General features: G+C 37.9%; 1 protein-coding gene across 2 annotated transcripts in view; it reads right to left on the bottom strand.

Moving 5' to 3' along the window:
* Positions 1-20,335, bottom strand: part of KLHL1 (kelch like family member 1) — a 206,694-nt gene extending 186,359 nt beyond the window's left edge. Inside the window, exon 1 of one of the 2 annotated variants that reach the window (XM_040991032.1) lies at positions 19,818-20,335. In XM_040991032.1, the coding sequence (XP_040846966.1) occupies positions 19,818-20,311 (494 nt within the window). In that variant the 5' untranslated portion in view covers positions 20,312-20,335. The remainder of the gene's footprint in view (positions 1-19,817) is intronic. The other variant, XM_040991033.1, reaches the window with a different exon arrangement.
* Positions 20,336-22,143: the final 1,808 nt, after the last annotated feature.

The raw sequence follows: 22,143 nt of genomic DNA, 5'->3' as shown, positions 1-22,143 counted from the left end.
GCCAGCCATACGTAATGTATCTGACCTGCAGCATTATTGAAAGGTCCAGAGAGATAGAACTGTCTTCTAGCCAAATTTACACTGCCATTGGTGGGTGGGAGGGCTGTCAAAAGATGCCCTCTGCCTTCCCCTTTTCTTAGTCTACATAAGTTTGTGCTTGCTTTACAATAAACCGGCAGGCCTGACCAGTCTTCTGTGATTCTTGCTGAAGAGCAACATACCCTCATCCCTTCTGTGGTTGTTACTGGGTGCGAGCGAGGTCACACTACACATGTCTAAGATTTATTATGGAGTCTTTATTAACCAAGCTTACTGATAATAGAGCACACTAGAAATAGCAAATCACAAGTCCATACGGCAATCCAACCAATCATAATCCAACCAAACATAACCCCAAGAGTAACAAATGCTCATTATCCTGAAGTCCATCGTTAAGCTGATGACCTCTGTCCCAGCTTTCCCAACAATATAAGCTATCTTAAGAGACATGCAACAAACAGCCTGGACACACTTACAAAGCTGCCGACATTCACCTTGCTCTGGCTTCTCTGCCCACATTCCATCACTGCTAGGCCTCACCTCTCCTGGAACTCCTGATAGTACACAAACCAGAAATAACATTACTATATCCATTGTCCTGTCTAAGCAGCACACAGGGACCATCCTCAGGGGATTACCTGTCCTGGGTCAGCCAAGAGTCGAGGTGCCAGAGCAATGGAAGCACCTGACCAGAAAGAGAGCAAGCACCTGCTTCAGAAGCCTTTTAAAGGGGCTTGTGAGGGGAGTGGTTACACAACAATGCAATACCCTCCCCTCTAAGTTGATAGGTGAGGCAGGAGCAAATACCTGGGGGGAGGAGCGAGGCTAAGGATGGAATTAACATTGCTGTTAGGACCCACAGTCAGGAGAGAGGGTGGGGGACACAGCCACATATCATTTGCCCACTGTCAATGGGTGCTGGCTATCACTGGCTGCACCCCATAACATGGTCATGGGAGCCTGCTGGTCAGAAAACCTGAAAATGGCCTTGCTTGTTTCCATTTGGATTTTTTATCTTGCTTTCTGACTCAAATTTGTCTTTGGGGTTTTTGTAACTTCCACTCGTAACTTTTTAAAAGTCAAAAAGTTAGGTACAAGACAAGGATTTCTTCCTAATCACAGTCAAAAACTGATTACAAAAACAAAAACAAAAATAAAAATGCTAGGACATCTGCTTCATCTGCTGTCTGCACTTTGTGACCATTTCTAGCTCGCAGAACTGCTGTATCTTCACTCACAACTTCAGTTTGATTATTGTTTTCATGAATGATTCTTGTGTCTATCTTGAACTTGAGCCTTTCTCTTCCTCTTCTCTCTGTTCCATTCTAACTCTTCATTTTCCTGGCTCTTTATACTTCTTTTTGAAGTGTTTATGACCATAGACTTTGGCTCTTTTTTATTTTTTAATCTTTAGCACTGTGTTAAGTAGCTAGTATTTCAACATGACTGATGCTGTTTTTCTCTTCAAATGTTAATTAGGTTCTTCATCAAAGGATAATCACCTTGGACAAGACATCTACTGAATTCCTCACTTCCGGAGTCTTCTACCTGCCATTCAGATTCTGGTCGAATCTGCTGAAGTGGTACTTTCATTTTATACATGAGAATTACGTTATCTACATAATTATTTATTTAATGTACCAGTCTTGCTGTCTCAGAGGATTTGCCAGCTTGGCTGAACAACTAAATCCAATTCTGCATTCTACTTCTGAAATTAAGCTCTGTAAAGATACCCCCAAATGTGTCGTGGCTGAGTTTCATAAAATATATCTTACACTGTTTTATAGATGCTCACGATGAGCATTTTAACATGGCCTGTATATCACTTGCCTGGAACTATTCATTTCCTCTAGAAATTGATCCACTTACCTACTTCTAGCTGATACGGATACAATATCTAATGTTTTGCTCAGAGCATGCCCATATCCTGCCTTAAATTTCTTTTGCAGGCTTTTAGAGCACATGCTTTTCTGCTCAGTTTGCTGCTTCTCCTCCACATATTCCTACATATTCATTGTCTTCCAGGCAACCTACTTATCTATGGTTTTCTCCTCTACCAGTTACATCAAGATAAGAATGGGTTTTGGGAACAATAATATATATTGACATATCCAGACATAATATTCACAAATACCCTCATGATCTCACCTGATCTTCTCTATATTTCAGTCATGCCCTTTAGCTCAGGCCACAATTCTCCTTCTCCTTGTTATATTTTCTTTGTTCTTTCTGGTTAGATGGATCATTGACAAACCTAACACATGTGCTGCAGCTCACATTTGTAAGAAACAAAATCACCACCCTCAGATTTCTTTGGTTGGTTTCCCTAATAACTACATTGATTTTCTCACACTACAAAAGTTGCCACTCAAGTACTGTGTAGTCCCCAACCTTCGTATTGACAGATATCAATAAGTTTCATTTTAATCAATCATTTGGTGTTCATATAAACTGATTTTCTCACTGAATAGAGACTTGTATTGGAAGACTTCAGTCCCTGTACCCTCAAGGTCACACTAATTTATGTTCCCAGGGCTTTACTATTTAAAAATATGTATCCAGTCCAAAAATACGCAGTGGTAAATACTGATTGATAATTTGCACCGTGACCAAAGCCCAAATGGTTTTATAGTAGAAACAGCCTAAGATTGCCTCCATTGAGTCACATCCGCACTTATTTATCTCTCCTTGCCTGCACATGGAATCTGAAACCTTTAAGCCATGGCATGCAAAAAGACAATTCCTTGCTTATAATACATTTTATTTGTTCATATTAGCAGTTTGTATGCAGAGATCTTGCACCTGGTCTTGAAGAAGGAAACAGCTGAGAAGTGAACTGCCAATGCAGAAGATCATGTGGCAAAGAATGTGTCTCCTGGATCTGAACGATGTTTTCAGCTTACACCTAATGAACAGTTCAGATTCTCAGTCATACAGCCACAAGGAAATTTATTTTGTCAATAACTGAGTTAGTGTAGGAGTCATATTTTTCCCAGCAAGACGGAACTTAAACCATACTGTCTCCTTGATTATAAGACTACACAGAAGACACAACCAAGTCCTACCCCTAATTCACTAATGAGAAAAAAATTGTTTTTTATTTTAAGTCACTGATTTAAATTGCTGGTCCTAGAGAAGTCAATGCTAACACACTTTGTAATCTATTTCACAACCCATTCTCCTCTTTTCTTGATCAGTGATCATCCATTACTGCTAGACTGAATACATAATTGATGGATTCATGTGGATTCCTCCATTTTGAATGTTTGGTCAATATGTGTGGGACTATTCCAAACCTGGGGTAAAGAAACTGTACAGAAAAGCTGTACTCAAAGCAGCTCTGTCAGGACATTAAAATGCTGCTACGCTTTTAGATACCCAATTAATTCATAATTTTTTTTCTGTCATGTTCCTTCATTTCCTTATGTTCTTTATGCTGCCATATGCAGTTCCCTTAAATGTATGATACTGCTTTATAATGATTTCGAATAAACTTGACGGATAGAATTCAACATATGAACTGCTACCTCTTATTGTAGGTTAGCCATGGAGGAAATATTCTCAGCAAATTAAATCAACAAGGTCAGTGTGAGACTAGTCACCCATTAAAGGGTTCTGTGACCTCTTGAAATAACAATGCAGATTCCAGATAGGTCATAGCATTCTCCAAGTTGGTTTTCAGTTACATTAGATTTTGTTGCTGTGCCAACTGGGTCCCTAATCCAATGTTAAGTATCTTATTTAGGAGAAATGTTCTACTATAATCTTCAAATTGGAATTTTAATAGCATGTCTAATATGGCAGTTCAACTGCAGTGCAATTAGCACACACTGCAGGACTTTTGAGAACTTTCTATTGCCTACCATTGTCAGGAGAAAATTTAATAGAACACATTGGAAACACTCTATTTTGGGAAATAGTGAAGGTTTCAACTAATAAGGAAGATCTCCCAAATGAAAGAGTGCTATACTGATTTACTGGGGTAAAATAGGCTAAAAATCAAAAACAGAGAAAAACAAAATCTCAAAGAAGGAAGAAAATGAATTTACCCTGTGCACTATAACTTAACTTCCTATTCCAGGAAGGAGAGAAATATGTGTAGAAGATTTTCATGTTGTGTTCTCTTTCGAATGCAGAACGGTAAATAGGAAAGTCAGTTGCCAAATTACCTAATCAGAATAAGGTAAAACTTAATTTGAATGACTTAATTAACAATTAGTTACATGAGAACACCTTAGTTCTAACTGCTAGCTTTATGGCAAGGCGATATTCTAAAGGAGCTTGACTTTAAATAAGTCTTGCTTATAAGGCAAATGTGAAAAGTTCCCCTAACAGAGTCCTTAAAAACCATGTGGAGTTTTAGGCTGAGCAGTGAAGACCACAGGTAAGATGCATCTGCCCTCTTCAGAGTGCTTGGGTCTAAGCCCAAGGTTCTTACTCTAGGCTCCCACTATGCACATGCTAGGAGGATGTAGATAATGCTTCAAGCAGGTGAGTCAAATAATGTGTGAGACCTGGATTATGTTCCTGGCTCCAGACTTGAATGATAGACCTGGCACAGTTATCGCAGGAATTTGAGGAGTAAATCACTGAATGGGTCTCTCTCTCTCTGCTTCCCCCTCCCTCCCTCTCTCTGGTCTCTCTCTTTCCCCTCTCTCTCCTTTTCTCCTCTGACTTCTCTCTCTCTCGTTTGCTTCCGATTACACTCATCTATCCATGAGTCTCAAGTAAGAAAATTCAAAAACATTCAAATTTTAAAGAAATAATTACTTTAAAGAAAGCCTAGAATCCTTTACTTTCTTTCAAAAAATATTTTTACTATCCATAAGTACTGTAGAGAAAACTGTTTGTTAGCATAGGTGACATGTTGAAAGATTAGATGCTCTAGTAGCAGTTTCATGTGAAAATTTAGTGTAAATTACACATCAATGTATTGCACCCTACATAACATCAGTACACACGAGAAAAGTACCTGCTGCTATCAAATTATGTCTAGTGCCAAAATTTTAGGTATTTTAGACCACATTACCCACACTGTTGGCCTGAGTGCCCTAATACACTGTTTTAAAGCCTCAATGTGCTTTCAGATACTCTAACAATATTACGTCAGCTGAACACAAGCTCTTCATGAAATCAAATTACAGTCTAGATTTAGTCTGGTTTATTTGATTGTATATTTTTAACTGAAAATTTTTTTTTAAAACTAAGGTAATACCATATTATATACATGTAAATGTATACTGTAATACTGTATGATATTCAGTAGTTGAAATCTACTTCTTTATGAACAAGCTACTCTTAATTCTATCGCAATTTTCTTTCAGAATTTTAAGTAAGTTTTCACGCATGAATCTTTCATGGGGAAGCGAAAGACTGAGCACTTTATAACAATCTAACAAGTGCATGAAAGACCTCACATTCAGAAATTAACAATACAAATAATTCAACTGAATAGGTTAGAATGTTTTCCAGAAATGCCCCAACATATAATAAATTATTATCTCAGCATATCTTCATGATCCTTTCTTTTAAATATGTATAATGTATATAAATAATTTAATGTCATTATTGATACATATTGATTTTATTTGTCTTGGGTTATAAATAAATGTTAAGGTTATTCAATAATATTTATTCATTAATAAATATTGATATTCTTTATATATTATATATCTATTTAATGGAAATGCAGGATTGCAGAGAGAAGGAGAGACAAAGACCTTCCATCCACTGTTTCATTCCCCAAATGACAACAGTGGCCTGAACTGAGCTGATCTGTAGCAAAGAGCCAGGAGCCAAATCTGGGTCTCCAACTTGGGTGCACGGTCACAGGACTTAGTGAAATATTCCAGTGATTTCCCAGACCATAAGCAAGGAGCTCGAAGGAAAGTGGAGCAGCCAAGTGAGATACAGACACCCCATGGCATGTCAGCGCTTACAGGTTGAAGAGTATTCAGTTGAACCATCTCCATGTTCCTATTTATCTGCTATCTTTTATTACAGTTACAACTGCCTATGCTTCTCTACTCATGTTTTATCTCCAAGGGACCATATCATTTCATGGTGAATAAACAACCATCAGATACCAATGTTACTTATATATGAGCACCTGTTATGGCTGTAAGTAAAATGAATCCAAGAAAGACAACAGAATAATTCTCTGAATGTCTTATTACATTTAAGTGCTTTGTTCTGTGTGTTTTGTTTGCACTTAAGGGGAGCACAGACAGAATATGGAGAGATCCAACTAGTTTACATCTCAAATAACCACACTACACTTTGTTTTTGTTCCAAGTTTCTGTTTTTTACTTAAAAAAAGGATTTAGACTACATAAATATCTCTACTTTCTCTATTTAATTTTTCCTGCATTTTTCAATTTTTTTTTCTACTAGTAAAGTAAGAAAAAAATTTTTATTACAGCAGACCATTTTTAGGTTTGTTAAAGATTTAAGTCAACGATTGCCATTTAGCCTAGGGGTTAACATGCCAGTGAAGACGACTACATTCCAAATGGGATTACCTGGGTTCAATACTCAAACCTGGCTTCCTGTCAATGCACACACTGCCCAGTAATTGTAATGTCTTCAGTGATTGGATTTCTGCCACCCACCCAGGAGACTTGAGTCTTACCCACTGATCTGAAAAATCAATTAGTGGAAGGCAGCTGTCCTACTGTCTGTGTGTCTTCTGACTCTTTGTCCAAAAGACACATAAATGAATGAACAAATGAGTGAATCAATCAATCAAGCAAACGATATTTTGACATTTTAAATATTCCCTTTGCCACAAATTAAATTTCTATATGCATTTGTCAGTTATTTATGGATTATCTTATTTCACACTTGATTTTTTCCTCACCTATACAATGCTATCTCATTGCAATAAGTTTGTAGGAAATTATTCATACATAATAAAGTAAGGAATACATTATTTTCATTCTTGGTTATTCCCAGGTGAAACAATTTTTACACTTTCCTATGAAATTCAACGTTCATTATATTTGTTATATGATATCTTCTATTACAATATTTATAACAAGACTTGTAAAAGGTTTACAAATTCTTTAATATGACTACATGTTTATTGTGACTACAAGTAGCCCAAGACCATGGAGCATTATGATATCCCCAAGTATTTTACTAATTTATTATCTTACTTGTTTTCTATAATACTTAAGTTAAATATGTTGGTACATCTCTATTTCTGAAGATCTGTGATTGATACAGAAAATCTTAGTAACGAAATTGTAACCTGAAACTCCATTAATTGTCTTCTTTAACATAAGAAGTTTTCAGCATTCTTTACATAATTCTAAAAACTAAAATATAATTCTATAAGGAATTAAATGGACTAATAGGTAATTAGAGTCTATGGTCCCCAGTGAAATTTCTCTTCAAAAATACAAAGTCCTGCACACCTTTGCTTTTACTCTTCCAGTGATACATTCCAGTTGCCTCCTTCTTTTATCATAAAGAAGCCAGCCACACCCTTCTGATCACCTGTATTTGTTTTGAACAAAAAACTAGATAGGATCACTGTCCTTTGTGAATGAGTTCTTCCATTCACCAAGGTTGAATTGCTGTTGAAAACCTGTTCCTCATCTCTACCCACTCCTCCATGTTCTTGGAATTGCCCCACCTCTAGGAATAACACCCAACCCCAAACTCTAAAAAGCCCAGCCTGCTGAAGGACGGTGTCTCTGCCAACTGTTCAATCCATTCTAAATTTCAAAGACACATTTATCTATCTGAAAGTCAGAGAGACAGAAGAAAGATAGAGAGAGAGATCTTTCTTTTACAAGTTCACCCCCCAGTTGGCCTCGTTGCTAAGTCTGGACCAGCAGAAGGCAGGAACCAGGAGGTTTTTCTCAGTTCTCCATGAGGGTTCGGGGGCCCAAACACTGGACCAGCTTGCACTGTTTTCCCAGACTCACTGGCAGGGAGCTGGAACTGGCAGCCAAATGGGATGCTAGTAGACTGTGGCCCCAACCTTTGGCACAGCAAGGTAAGTCACTGCTTGAAGAGCTGACATCCTGTTTAGGTAACAGTTCAAGCCCTGGCTGTTCCACTTCTGATCTCGGTTACTGCTGGTGTGGCTGGAAGTACAGCAGAGGATGACCTAGATCTCAGGAACCCTGTTATCCATGTGGTATATCTACGATAGCTCCTGGTTCCTGACTTTGACCTGCCCAGCTCCTACCATTGCAGCCCTCTAGGGAGCAAACCACTGGATAAAAGATCTCACTTTCTATCTCTTCTCTCCTTTCTGTAACTGTGCTTTAAAAGAAGTTAAAAAAAAACCCTGCTGGTTCAGGAGCACAATTCTTTTCTTTTAAAAATATTTATTTATTTTCATTGCAAAATCATACATACAGAAAGGAAGAGAGACAGAGAGGAAGATCTTATGTCCACTGATTCAATCCCCAAGTGACTGCAACTACCAGAGCTGAGCTAATCCAAAGCCAGGAGCAAGAGCTTCTTCCAGGTCTCCCACATGGGTACAGGATCCTAAGGCTTTGGGCCATCTTCAACTGCTTTCCCTGGCCACAAGCAGGGAGCTGGATGGGAAGCAGGCCTGTCAGGATTAGAAACAGCATGTGCAAGGAGAGGCCTCTTGGCCACCGTGCCGTGTCCCCAGAATTAGCATGCTTTATAAACATATTTGTAAATATATTAATGATTCAAAGAATCAACATATGAATTTCTTACTCTTTAAAAATGAATATTGTGAATGAGCCTGGTCCAATGGCTTAATGGCTAAATCCTCATTTTGCAGGTGCTAAATCCCACTTTCCATTTAACTCCATGCTTATGTCCTGGGAAACTACTACAGAATGGCCCCAAACCTTGGAAACTTGTACTTGCATGGGAAACCTGGAAGAGGCTCCTGGATCCTGCTTCCTGGCTCCTGGCTTCAGATTGGCTCAGTACTAGCCATGGAAAACTTTGGGGTGTGAACCAGCAAATAGAGCTTTCTCTTTGTCTCTTCACTCTGTAAATCTGATCTGCCTTTTCAATAAAACATAATAAATCTTTTAAAATATTAATTCTGATGAATTTTAAAGATTTCTACAACTTTATTTTAAATGTTACTTCATACCTTTATACCTAAAGATTCCTTAAATCCTTATAATAGCAAAAATTCTTTATCTTAAAATGTATATGATACATTATTTAACATACCGATTTTAGGATGATAGATGTAATTTAAAAATATTTATTTATTTATTATTGGAAATTCAGATTTTCAGAGAATGAGAGACAGAAAGAGTTTTCATCCATCGTCTCACTTCCCATGTGGATGCAACATCCGGAACCGAGCCTATCCAAAGACAGGAAACAGGATATTCTTTCAGGTCTCCCATGTGCTTTGACTTTCCCGGCCATAAGCAGGAAGTTGTAAGGGAAGTGGGGCAGCCAGTATATGAACTGGCACCCCCCTGGGATCTTGAGACATGCAAGGAAAGAACTTTAGCCACTAGGCTACTGTGCTAGGCTAAACATATATAATTTTAAGATGTAGATATAAATATATATATAGATATAGATATAGATATTAAAGAGAGTAAGGGAGAGAAAGAGAGACAGACAGAGAGAGCTCTTCCATCAACAACCTAGGAGGGGCCAGGCTGAATCCAGGAGGCTGGAACTCCATTAATCTGGGTCCCCCATGTGTGACACCCAAACACTGGAGTAATATTCTGTAGATTTCTCAGGCATATTGGTAGGCGGTTGGATCAAGAAATGTACAGTTGGCACTTAAAGATCACTCTGGTAAGATGCCAGCTTATAGGCAGAAGTTTAATCCACAATACCTGAACCCTAACCCCAAACCCAGCATGATCTATCTTCTGTTTATATTGAATATTTTTCCAGTATGAAGATACCAGTAGTTCATTCTGTTTTTCTTGTATATAATACACATGATTCTCCCTAAATTGTTCAATGAATTTCTACCTATAAATTTGTGACATACACTTCTATATATTTTATTACATTTTTATTATATATTCGTTTCTTATACTGGACAGCATATTGCTTGGTATGTAATACACACTACATCTGTCTTTGTTCTACTGATTATTTTTCTTTAATTATTATGAATGCTGGATGTTATTAAAAATATATTCTTGTGGTGAACTAAGATTTCTTTATACTCTGTTCCTAACAAACATATATTATATGGGTCAATAAATTTTAAGTAATAATTTCTACAAAACCCTCTATTGAAATATTAAAACACTGAATTCTCGAAAGTAATAGTAACAGAATATTGAATCCATAGGGGGCAATGCCATGATATCAATGCCTAGAATTTTTAAGTAATGGAATCTTTGATTTGGTATTTGAGTGTTTCAGATTCGTATTACCAAATGTTCAAGATTTTTATGTGAAATTTGCAGTTCAACACTGAATATAAATGAATTAAGCTCTAATATCTTGAACATTTCCATAAATACAAGTTTAAGGAATTGTGCAATTACGATTTTTGAGTGTAGCATCCTTCTTTCTAAACATTTAGCGGCCAATAATTAATATATTATAAAAAAAACTCCAAAATACTTGCTAGCATACTTTCATTTACAGAATAAATGTTGTTATACATTTATATCGGGAAAGTAGTAGAGAGTGGCCCAAAGCCTTGAAACTATCCACCTGCATGGGAGACCAGGAAGAAGATTATGGCTCCTGGTTTTGTATCAGCTCAGGTTTGGTCGTTGTGGCCACTGGGTAGTGAGTCAGCAGATGAATTATCTTTCTCTCTGTCTCTCCTCTCTGTAAATCTCACTTCCCAATAAAAATAAATAAATCCTTAAAACAATAATAATATTAAAAATGTCCAGCAGTATCTTTATACACCTACACTATATTTTTAACTCTGAAGAAACTTCTTTGTATACTAGTAAATTAATAAATAGTCATGAAAATAATCAAGAACCCCAAAAAAGTTCCATCAAATAAAATGATATCAAACAACAGAGGACAACTGACCCACCACACAATCTAGGACTTCTAAAGCAGACCTTAATCCAGACTCTTTGTAGGCAAAAAGAAACCAAATTTATGCTGCTATTATGAGAGTAAATTATAGATAGAAACACACCATCATCTGCCTTGGAAACAAGGATAAAAGACCTTAGAAATTCTGCAATTCCTGCCTTTTTGCAGGTGTTCTTTAAAACAAGCATATGTTTTGTTTTCCTTTACTGTAGTCAAAGCAACAGAAATTGGGAAGGGGAGAGACAGAGAGAGATATGGGAAGAGAGAGTGGAAGAGAGAGAGAGAGAGAGAGAGAGGAAGAAAGAGAAAGAGAGAAAGAGAAACAAGAAAAGGTCTTGAACTTCCATCTGCTAGTTTTCCTCCCTAAGTTGCCACAATAGCCAGATTTAAGAGAGTAGCCCCACTTAGTAGTATCCATGTGTAGTTTTTTTCAAAATGTATTTACATGAATATTTCGAATATACCTTACATGCATGGATTTCTAAATTTGTGCAATAAAATCAACATCTTTTAAACATAATTATTTATTCTTTTTCAAAAATACTTATCACAGAGACAAAGTCATATTAAGGAGAGATGAGGCAAGGGGACAAGGAAAAGAGATCTTCAATTACTTAACTCTCTTCTCAAATGGATGCAGCAGTTGGTGCTAAGTCAGTGCAAATCCTGGAACCTGAAGCTCCATGTCTCCAACATGAATGGCAGGGGCCCAGACACTTGACACCTTTTCCCTTTCTTTTTTGAAACATTTTAACAGGGAGCCAGGTCAGAATTGGAGCAGCTAGGACACAAAGTAGTGGGGTGCCAGTGTTGCAGGCAGCAATTTAATCTGTTTGCCACAATTGCAGTCCTGTTTTTATTAAGGGGAGGAGAGAGGCAGAGGGGGAAGGGAGTGGAGGAGGAAGGGGAGTGGCTAAATCCTTACCTTGCATACACCTAGATCCCATAGGGGATTCTGTCCATAAGCCAACTGCACCACTTCCCATCCATCTTCCGCTTAAGCCCTGGCAAAGCAGTAGAGGGTGGGCCAAAGTCTTGGGACCCTGCTCCTGCTTGGGAGATCCAGAAGCGGCTCCTGGCTGCTTGCTGGCGTTGGACAGACTGAGCTCCAGCACTTGTGGTTACTTGGGGAGTGAACCAGTAGATGGAAGATCTGTCTTTTTTTCTGTAAATCTGCCTTTTCAATAAAAAATAAATCTTTAAAATAAAAAGAATAAGGTAAATTGCATAGACTTTATAGAGATAATGTTAAATATTAATTTACAGAGTTTTCCCAATGCCAGTTTATGACATGATAAAAACTAAAGTTTTTCTGGATCTCATTGATGAATAAAATAGTTATCATACTTGGAGAAAATGAATGAAATAAACAAAATAATGTGAGAAACCATAGTTGTAAGAAAACAAATTAGTTATCAACTTCAATTAAGATTTCAAATACCTATAATAATTTACGGGGAAATGCATTCAGAAAAAAAATATTAGGTTGCATTCTTTAAGAAGAGCCTGTATTCGAGCCCAGCAGCGTGGCCTAGTGGCTAAAGTCCTCGTCTTGAACACGATGTAATTTTACATTTGAAAAAAATATCTAATGAATCTATCTGAAAGTCACAGGATGTTCAAAAGTGGTTTTGGGAAATATGTGCATATTTTATTTGTTTCCACAAAGGGATAGGTAGCAAATTGAACTCATTATGAGAAATTAAAAAACAAACAAACAAACAAAAAACCAGGGTACTGATTTCATGTTATGTGTTAAAGCACAAAGAGGACTCAGTGGAGGGGAGACGTGTGCCCCTTCCATGCCATGCAGGTAAACTCCGGGCAGGATTCCTGCTCCCCATCTACTCCTGTAGGGTTGCCAATGCAGATGAAAGTCAAAACTTCCTTGTGTTCACAAGGTAAGGCCTTCTGAGCTTCTGTGCGGAGCCATTTACTGTAAAACTATTCTGCTTTCTCAGACGTGTCATCCACTGCCAAGAGCAAGGCAGCAAAAGACTTGAACACTTCGGCACCAGGTTCTGCATTACAAATGCCAATCAAGGGATGACACCTTGGATCCTTTATGAAACTTTAGAAAGTTGTTAGGAGGATAGTAACAGTTATATTTTATTCAGCATCAGACCTATTTATGCAACAGGAATTTTACCCATGCTTGGATTACAAGACTTTTCAAGATTATCTGTGTGTGTATGTGTATATATATATATATATAATTTTGTCAAAATTTTGAAAGAAATTTTCTTATTTGGAAGCAAAATTTTATTATCTGCTGATCTAAGCCAAAGGCATGACTTTTTTACAATGACCACAAAAATACCTAAAGTTATTTTGGGTGATAAAAGGCAGTCAATAATGTGATATAATGATAATTGCTAAAGTTTTGGATTCCTCATTATCAGAAACATTATATAAAAATATTGAGATGGTAGTGTTTCATACACATATATATGTATACACACACACACACATATATATATATGTAAATTCGACAACATCTCTTGGAAAATTGACTTGCCTTAACATGTAGTTGTTAAAAAGGATATTGTCTGCTGGCCTATACTTATCTTTTGAGCCTTGAAAAAAACAAACAAATGTCTGACTTTATATTCTATATTCCCTAAACATTAATACTTTCCTAAACATTAATACTTTCTATTAAATATGGAGAAATATTTATTTTTCTAAATAACTGAAAATAGTAGTTAGAGCAGCTAACAATATATTCATTCAACGTATAGATAAAAAATCTGATAATGGTTCTTACATTAACATCTTTGTAATAAGGTCATATTGTTTCTGAAATAGAATCTTGTTCTAATACTACATTCACATCTTTCTCCAAGATAGCTCTGAAGAACAGAGTGCCTGCAAATCTAGCTTGGTGATTCCATTTCTTTTTCTTTTTCCCATATGATATTCTTAATTCGCCTGAAGCAACTTGCCCAGAGAATCAAACGTCTAAAAAGTGTGGGCTTCTGATTTGAACATTGTATAATCCGGACAAATCTCTTCTCAAGCAAAAGGAGTTTTCTCCAAAGACATGTCACATTTGCTAGTTCCAGTTTATACAATGGTATAAACCTAAACCTCAAGCTCAGGATAAATGAGCAAACAAAAATATAAACTTGAATGAAATCAGCTCACTAGAATTTTTTTAACACTCTGAAACTGAGGGTAGAAGAGGTAAGTATTAATTTCATCCTTGTGTCCCATTAAACCATGCATCAAGAAGAATCTCCTTGATGAGACAGTGGCTTATTTTCAACATTTCTGTTGATTTTTTTCACAAGGGCAGGATTCAGGCCCCTCTGACCTCTGTGAGATTTTAATGGTGTGCAGTCTCTTTCAGTGACATTTGTATGTCAATGTGTCTGACCTTCAGAAGCAGATTTTTATTTCATGAGGCTAATTTTTTTTCAAAAGTTATTTTGTTTCCTTTTCTATGTTATTTCTGAATATTATTGATGAATAACAATGTAAAGTGTACCAAAAGATCATAATTCAGCAAACAAGTGCTTGTGAATAGGCTAAGAAGTCCTTTTTCACTGAACCTTGTCAAGTAAGTCCACATCATGGCCATTTTTTAAAAGGATTTATTTTGTTCTTATTGGAAAGTCAAATATACAAACAGGAGGAGAGAGAGAGAGAGGAAGATTTTCTGTCCAATGATTCACTCCCTGAGTGAATCAACAGCTGGAGCTGAACCAATCTGAAGCAAGGAGGCAGAAGCCTCTTCTGGGTCTCCCATGTGGGTGCAGGGTCCCAAGGCTTTGGGCCGTTCTCGACTGCTTTCCCAGGTCACAAGCAGGGAACTAGACGGAAAGCAGGGTTGCTGGGATTAGAACTGGCAACCATATGGGATCCCAGTGCAAGGTGAACACTTTAGCCACTGGGCTACTGCCCACAATGACCATTTTTAATGGTCCATTAAAACATTCAAAGATATAATTCTAATCAAAGGAATGAGAAAAGTCTTCTTCCATAATCTCCTATTGTTCCATAGAGCCTTCTATTCTTTTACTCTGTATGCTTTAGAAAAAAATAATAAAGTATGTATTTATTTTACTTTTGAACAGCAGAGAGAGAAAGAAAGGTTTAGACAGAAGGTATTCCAATGATTCCGAAATGGCTGCAATGGCCATAGCTCAGCTGATCTGAAACATATGTGCTTGTTTAAGTAAAAAATAAGGGTGCAAAAAATAAAAGAAAAAAAAATCAGCAAAATAGCATGAAATTTAGTATGTTGGGTCAGATACCAAGATTTTAAAAAGTCCAGCTGAAGGCCCAGCACTATAGACTAGCAGCTAAAGCTCTTGTCTTGCATGAACTGGGATCCCACATGGGTGCTGGTTCTGTTCTCGGTGGCTTCACTCCCCATCCGGCTCCCTGCTTGTGGTCTGAGAAAGCAGTGGAGGACAGGCCAAAGGCTTGGGATCCTGCACCCACGTGGGAGACCCAGAGAAAGCTCTGGGCTCCTGGCTTCAGGTCGGCCTGCTCCGGCCATTGCGGTCATTTGGGGAGTGAATCAGCAGATGGAAGATCTTCCTCTCTGACTCTTTTCCTCTCTGGGTATCTGACTTTCTAATAAAATAAATCTAGGAAAAAAAAAAAAGAAGTCCAGCTGAATGACACACATACTTATGATTCTGAACAAATTACTTTATCTCAGTTTTAAAATTTATTTCATTATGCTGGTCATGGCATACATAGTTTTATATTAAGATGATAAGATGTTGCAAATTTTAACCTACAGAATATAAATATTCAATGCGCTATCTGAAGAAAAAGTAAGGTCTTAATCAATGCCACTCAGAATTATTGTGACACATATTTATTCATTCAAGAATGAGTAGCCACATGGTCTACGATAACGATGAAATCAAATGCCAGAGTCTTCTGCACCTGGAAATTACAGTTAAATAAAAACAATAAAGCTAACACAGAAACTTGATAGATGGTTACAAGTGTTCGCTATCTCTTCTTCCCCTCAAATGAAATCTGTGTTTCAAATGAAAATAAATAAACCTTCAAAACATTGAGTATTTTCATTTATATTCAGAACATAAAATCCAAGCTATGAACGTTACAGGGGGAGGATGCTTACAGAATACTTCTCTGAGAAATGTACAGAAACTTTCAGCTAAGACACTTTACTGACATACATAAGTTAACTCAGGGAAAGTGTCAATTGAGGAGAGATGCTATAGAACACTAAAGTTGTTCAACCTTTTGTGGAGGATCTGGTGAAGGATACTGAGTCAGAAAGGTGAAAGGCAAAGAGAAATTTGATGAATGAAGGGCTTAAGTACAAGACAAAGGGAGTGATTTTATAGGGTGGAGTGGCCCAAGACATGGATAGGATTGTGATCAAGTAGTGGTAGATGTTCATTAAACAAGCAAAAATGGAGAGAAAAGGCTGTGTAAAAATGGCTCACTGTGTTCTTGTATAATTTACAGTGAATTCCTACTGGGCTATGAGGCAAAGATAAAGGTGATGCAGATGCTCATACAGAACTCCAGTAGAAGGAAGATACTAAACAAGATTAAGGTAACACTGGAGATGAAGAAATGTAGGAAGTTCACCAAGAGACAGAATCGGTGGAGTATTGAAACTAACGTGCAGAGAAGGCTGAAAACTATAATGCTGATTTTATTGCTTACACAGAGAGCTACTCTTGATGAAAGAGAAGACAAACAAAACAGAAGTGAGATTATAACTTTGATATTATTATTGACAATGACTGCCAATGTTGTACAGTACTTAAATATTGTCTGTGACATCAACCAGAATAGTCAAATAGCTAAATGCATCAGACAAGAGATTGGAGAGGTCTACACTTACAGTTACAAATCACTTTAAGAGTGATAACTAAAACTGTTAAATCAACTACTACACTCTAACATAGCACATCTCACATCACTATAAAGTGCAAGAACGAAATGATATTCCGTGGTTTCTTAATGTACTACTTAAAAAATCTTGGACAAAATTATCCACAACACAAACTTAGAGCTCTGAATACCCATGAGATTATGCAATTTTTAAACTTAAGTTTTAACAGGGAAGTGCAAAAGCAGTGTTTGATATCACAGATAAAGAATTTACAATTGTAAATAATATTTTTAATGACAGGATGATTGGGATGGCAAGGTTTTGGAATTTATTTAAGGTGAGGTAGGGCAGTAGTTAATGTAGTAGACTAGGATAAGGTAAAGACTGAGCTTTGAGAGTTCATTGTTTTTCCGTTGCTGTTCTGCTATCTTTCTGGTTCAAGTCCATGATGATTTGACTTTTGCAGAGTCCTAAGATTGTAGAAAGTTTCCTCTATATTTCCTTTATCAACTGATATATTTGTCTAAACAAACTGGTATAGAACCAAATGAGTAAACAGAAGATTATACATGAATACACAGAATATCAGAGAAGGGGAGGATTCTTGTTTAATTGTAAAGATCAACTTAGCACAGAAGTCAGAATTGAGAAAACCAAATGAAAAACATTAAATGTGCATCATAATTTGTTAATATAATAACATATCCATCAAAATATTATTCACAACCATGATAAAGATAAATTACTAAGTTGATTAGTGTGCTTTTCAATCATGAGTACAGAACCAATACTGTATGAAAATTTAACAATTATATGCTATAATTACTAACTGATGTTTCTGGTCAAAAACTGAAATTCAACTCAGTTAATTATTATAAAGAATTTTCAAGCACAATTAAAACACTTTTTCAATAGTTTAAAACTCCAAAATCTACTAACACATCCTGACTCCAACAGTTAAGATGATTTTGAACTTGGGATGCTTTCAAATTTCCTGTCACAACTCTTTGTGAATACAATAGGTGCATTCAACAATAAAATACTTGAAGTTATATGTGATGTAACCTTTTTTTAAATATGAGTTTTTAGTTATCAGTTTCACATTTTTAATTCATTATAACTCTTTAAGGTAGTAGAAACATCATTATTACTTTCAAACTCTAACGTACATAAAGTCTTCAAAAGCTATTGATGGCAATAAGCCACATGTACTTCAAAAATGCATTTGTGTTATGAACATTTTTTAAGAATATGAAACAGTTTTGATACTTTATAATTCTTCAAGTTGTTTTGTAGACTTTAAACTTATATAAATACATATTTATACATATATATATTCACATATGCTCTTATGTGTTCTAATTCTGGTAAATACCAGTTCAAGTAAGTCAGCAGTTACCATATATTTAAAATAATTTGTTCCTTTTACATGTATAGGGTGAATTATCAAACATGTATGAAAAATCTCTCCTCTCAGAACATCATATATTTATTCAAAGAACTTTTTAAAATGACATATTTTGTTGTTAAAAAATTAAAATTGTAGGTAGATACTGAATGCATAAACTCAATAATTTCATGACATTTATGGTGACTCAAGCTATAATTTTGTACATATAAGGTAGAATATCTTACTAACTGAGTAATAAATGGACATTATACTTCAGTTTCTTGTTCACTGGGAAACCTTTGGTATACCAGAAAACTACAAATTAAGCCTTTCTCCCTTAATAACGGCAATATTATATTAAGTACTATATAACATTAGAGCACATGTCCAAGCTTTTTAAATTTCAAGTTAAAATTTGTATAATGCATATAAGTGAACAACTGTAAGAATAATTTTATATCTAATTTCACAGTAATCAACAAAACCGCACATGCCATTTATATAAAATACACCTTCTGCAACTTTCGTGCCGGTCAGCTTTCTAAGAATCTTACTCAGTTGGCCTCAAGTTAGAAAAGTTATTTCTGTTTCTGTTATTGAGAGGTAATTAAATTTGATTACATATTTATCATAATTTTCCACTCTGTGATTCTTTTCCAATAATGTATTCTGGTATCATATGTATTCTGAATGTAAATCTTTCTTATCCCCAGTATATGCCAAAATTAGTAATGTTGTAGTGTGTGTAATATGTCAATGGCCTAAACATATAAAACTCAGAAGTAGTTTCATTTGTGTGAAGGATTTTTTTAACCCTTTATGACACCTGAAATCTCCACAAAAAGTATACTAGCAATAAAGTAGAAATAAACATTGACTTGTTTACCAAGGATACAGAATTCCTAACACCGAGGCAACAAACCATGAGAGATACATGCAAGGGGACTCAGCAACAGTTTAATGGTAAGACTACACACAGGGCAAAAGGGAATACAAACAAAAATTACAAGAGAAGTTGAGATTTTTTTAAAGTGTTGTTTGGGGATGGGGGGATGAAATACAATAATGTTGCTCAGAGTTGGCCTTATGCGTGCGCCCAATACTCCTGGAACACAGATTCAAACCACCAGGCTACTGGGTAATAGGCTAAGTGATTTTACTAGACCAATGAATGTCATACATTCTGACGGGCTTTGAAACCAATTTCACTTCATATGAGATTATGAATGATTACTTAATGTGATCATAGAGGATGAAGAAAGAACTCTACGGTCTGAGACAGGAAATCTGCTCCACTCCAAACATTTGTCCAAGCATATGTTCAATTGGTCTTCAGAACTCTGAAAACTTCCAAAGTAAATGGTAGTATCTATGAACCAATAGAAATAAATGGGCAAACTTTTAATGAGATTACAACTTTAATAATCCAAACGTGGGTGTCTCTTAACCTAAAGTTTCAACTTGATATGTCTCCGATTTAGTAACTACAAGAGCAAGTAGAAGAAAGAAATGTAAAGAGATTCGTGAATGTGCCATGGAGACTTACTGTACCTGTGTCCACACGCTTCACCTGTTGCCTGGTTCGAGTTGACTGGCTCCACTTTGAGCTCTTGAAGGACCAGCCCTTTTTCGTGTGGTCCAGGGAAGTCCATGCCTGGTACCACCTCCTCTTCTAGGGACTCCACGTAGAACAGTGTCCTGCCTGGCTGCTGGGTGCTCTGTCCGGGAGCCCCTTGCTGCAGCCTCGTGGCAACTGGCAGCAGGGTGCCATTCAGCGGATTGAAAGAAGAGGAGGAAGAGGATGAGGAAGATGACGAAGAAGAAGAGGAAGGCTTCTTCCAGAAAGTGCCCACGCTGCCCCTCTCTTGGCTTTTCAATAGGCGGCTTTGGCTGGGTCCCCAGTGCTCAAAGCCACCGCTGCCGTCCTGTGGCAAGCAATTGCCCCCCGCGGGGCCGCTCTGGGATGGCGAGGGATGGCTGAAGAGTTTCCAGCGGAGTCTCAGGATGTGCTTCACATCGAAGTCTTTTCGCCCAGAGCCTGACATGCTTTATGCAATGAAGGTAAACGGACTTGAGCTGGAGCGCGGGAGTAGACTGGCCAGCAGGTTGGGGAGGATGGCGGAGTCGGGCCGGGGAGCGTGGTGGGAAGCAGGGGGGCGGGATGCACCTTGTACACCCCGGGAGGCCAAAGAGGCAAAGCGGGATGCGCTCCCTGCCAGGCGAAGGAAGCCTGAAGAGCGGACTGCGAAGGTGCACGGATCAGCTTCTGTCAAGTCTTGCCGACCTGCCTTGGAGGAGAGCCCTGAAAGGGAGCAGAGGCAAGAATGGGACGCCGAGAGCTGTGATTCCTCTATGCCTGTTTAGGGTCCCCCAGTTACGGCGAGGAGGGAAGACCCCGAGGCTGAAGATACGCGAGGGAGGGAGCTCTGAGTGCTGTGAAGCTCGGAAGGCAGCAGCAGCAGCTGGATACACCTCCCCGGGGATGCTCTCCTGGCGGAGCCTGAGTCGGGAAGGTGTTGGCGCTTCAGTCCTTGCAGTTTAGAGTTCAGTGCCTGCAGAGCCTAGAAAGAGCCCCAAGTCGCGAGGAAGAGGAGCACTCCCACCACCAGCTGCTTCTGCACGCACCTGCGTCCCTGTCCCTTGCAAGGATGCCCCTCAGAGATTGTCGAATATCTGAAAAAGTCGAAAGCGTTCTGCAGTGCTAGAAATGGTGCTTTTTTTTTTTAAATAGAGGCAGTTTGTAAAAGGGAAAAATAAATATTCCAGAGAACGTAAGGAGCCAGAAGGGAAAGCCTGCCTGTGAAGCTGTCAAGGTCCTCACAGTACAATTTTCTCTCTGCCTCAGCGCCTCCTCCTCCCCCGTAAGTGACGCAGATGTGCTCTGGGGCCTATACCGAGGGATGGAGGGAGGGGGGGAAGGCTTCAATCTTCTTTATGCAAGTGAGTCTGCGGCTCTTATTGTCCCTTTGCGTGGGTCCTGTCACCTTTTTTCACCTTCCTTCCTCACTACATTACTGTGCAGCAATAAAAGTAAACCAAACAGGCATTTTACTGTAGCGTCAGTAAACACCACACATGAATCATGGCCGTGTAAACTTAATAGGCTGCCATCGCTTTGCAGGTTGCAGGTTAATCGTTTGAATTATTTAATAACCCGCATCCTTTAACCTTTAGCCTTCGTGGCTCTGTAGTGAGACACGAGGGAAACGGGGACGCTGGCGTCAAAGCACAATGATCCCACTGTCCTGCCGCTCAGACCTGTGGTGTGATTTTTCTGTTAATGCACTCAGGCAGGTCTTTCACCCTTGGGGGCGGAGACACAAGGTGGAAATCTGAAGGTGGGTTTCTAAATGCAAGGATCAGTGTCTTTGGTGTGGAATCCAAGACAGGAGGTTGAGCTCAGTGTAAATCAAGAATGGGAGAGAGAGAGAGAGAGAGAGAGAGAGAAGGGGAGAGAATTGAGAGGCATAAACTTGTCGTACATAAATCATCATATAAATTGCATAGAAGACTTTAAGGAATAAGTATTGTATTAGATAAAGGCTACTTTTCCACAAATGGGTGTTTCTGGAAGGGGGCATGAGTTTTGCTCTTATATCTGTATTTTGAATGATGGGGACTGTAATCCAAGCCTAGATATGAATATCAGGGAAAATGTGTCTTTTCTTAAGAAATCTTTTAGGCTAGAACCCCAGCAACCTTTGCCGAAGGCTAGGAGACCAAGAAAAGAAAACAGTGTGTTCCCAAATTCAGCCAGGGATAGGATCCTTATCCATTCATGAAACTCACAACTTGAGCACTCCACCCCAACCCCCGAAATAAAGCCCAGCACTCAAGCGCTATAGCCAGGTTACTCTCCTGTGACCCCATGGTTGTG

The sequence above is a fragment of the Ochotona curzoniae genome, unplaced genomic scaffold, assembly GCF_017591425.1.
Source record: "Ochotona curzoniae isolate NIBS_2020 unplaced genomic scaffold, NIBS_Ocur_1.0 contig_64, whole genome shotgun sequence".
Taxonomy (NCBI): Eukaryota; Metazoa; Chordata; class Mammalia; order Lagomorpha; family Ochotonidae; genus Ochotona; species Ochotona curzoniae.
This window is presented reverse-complemented; position numbering and strand designations above follow the sequence as displayed.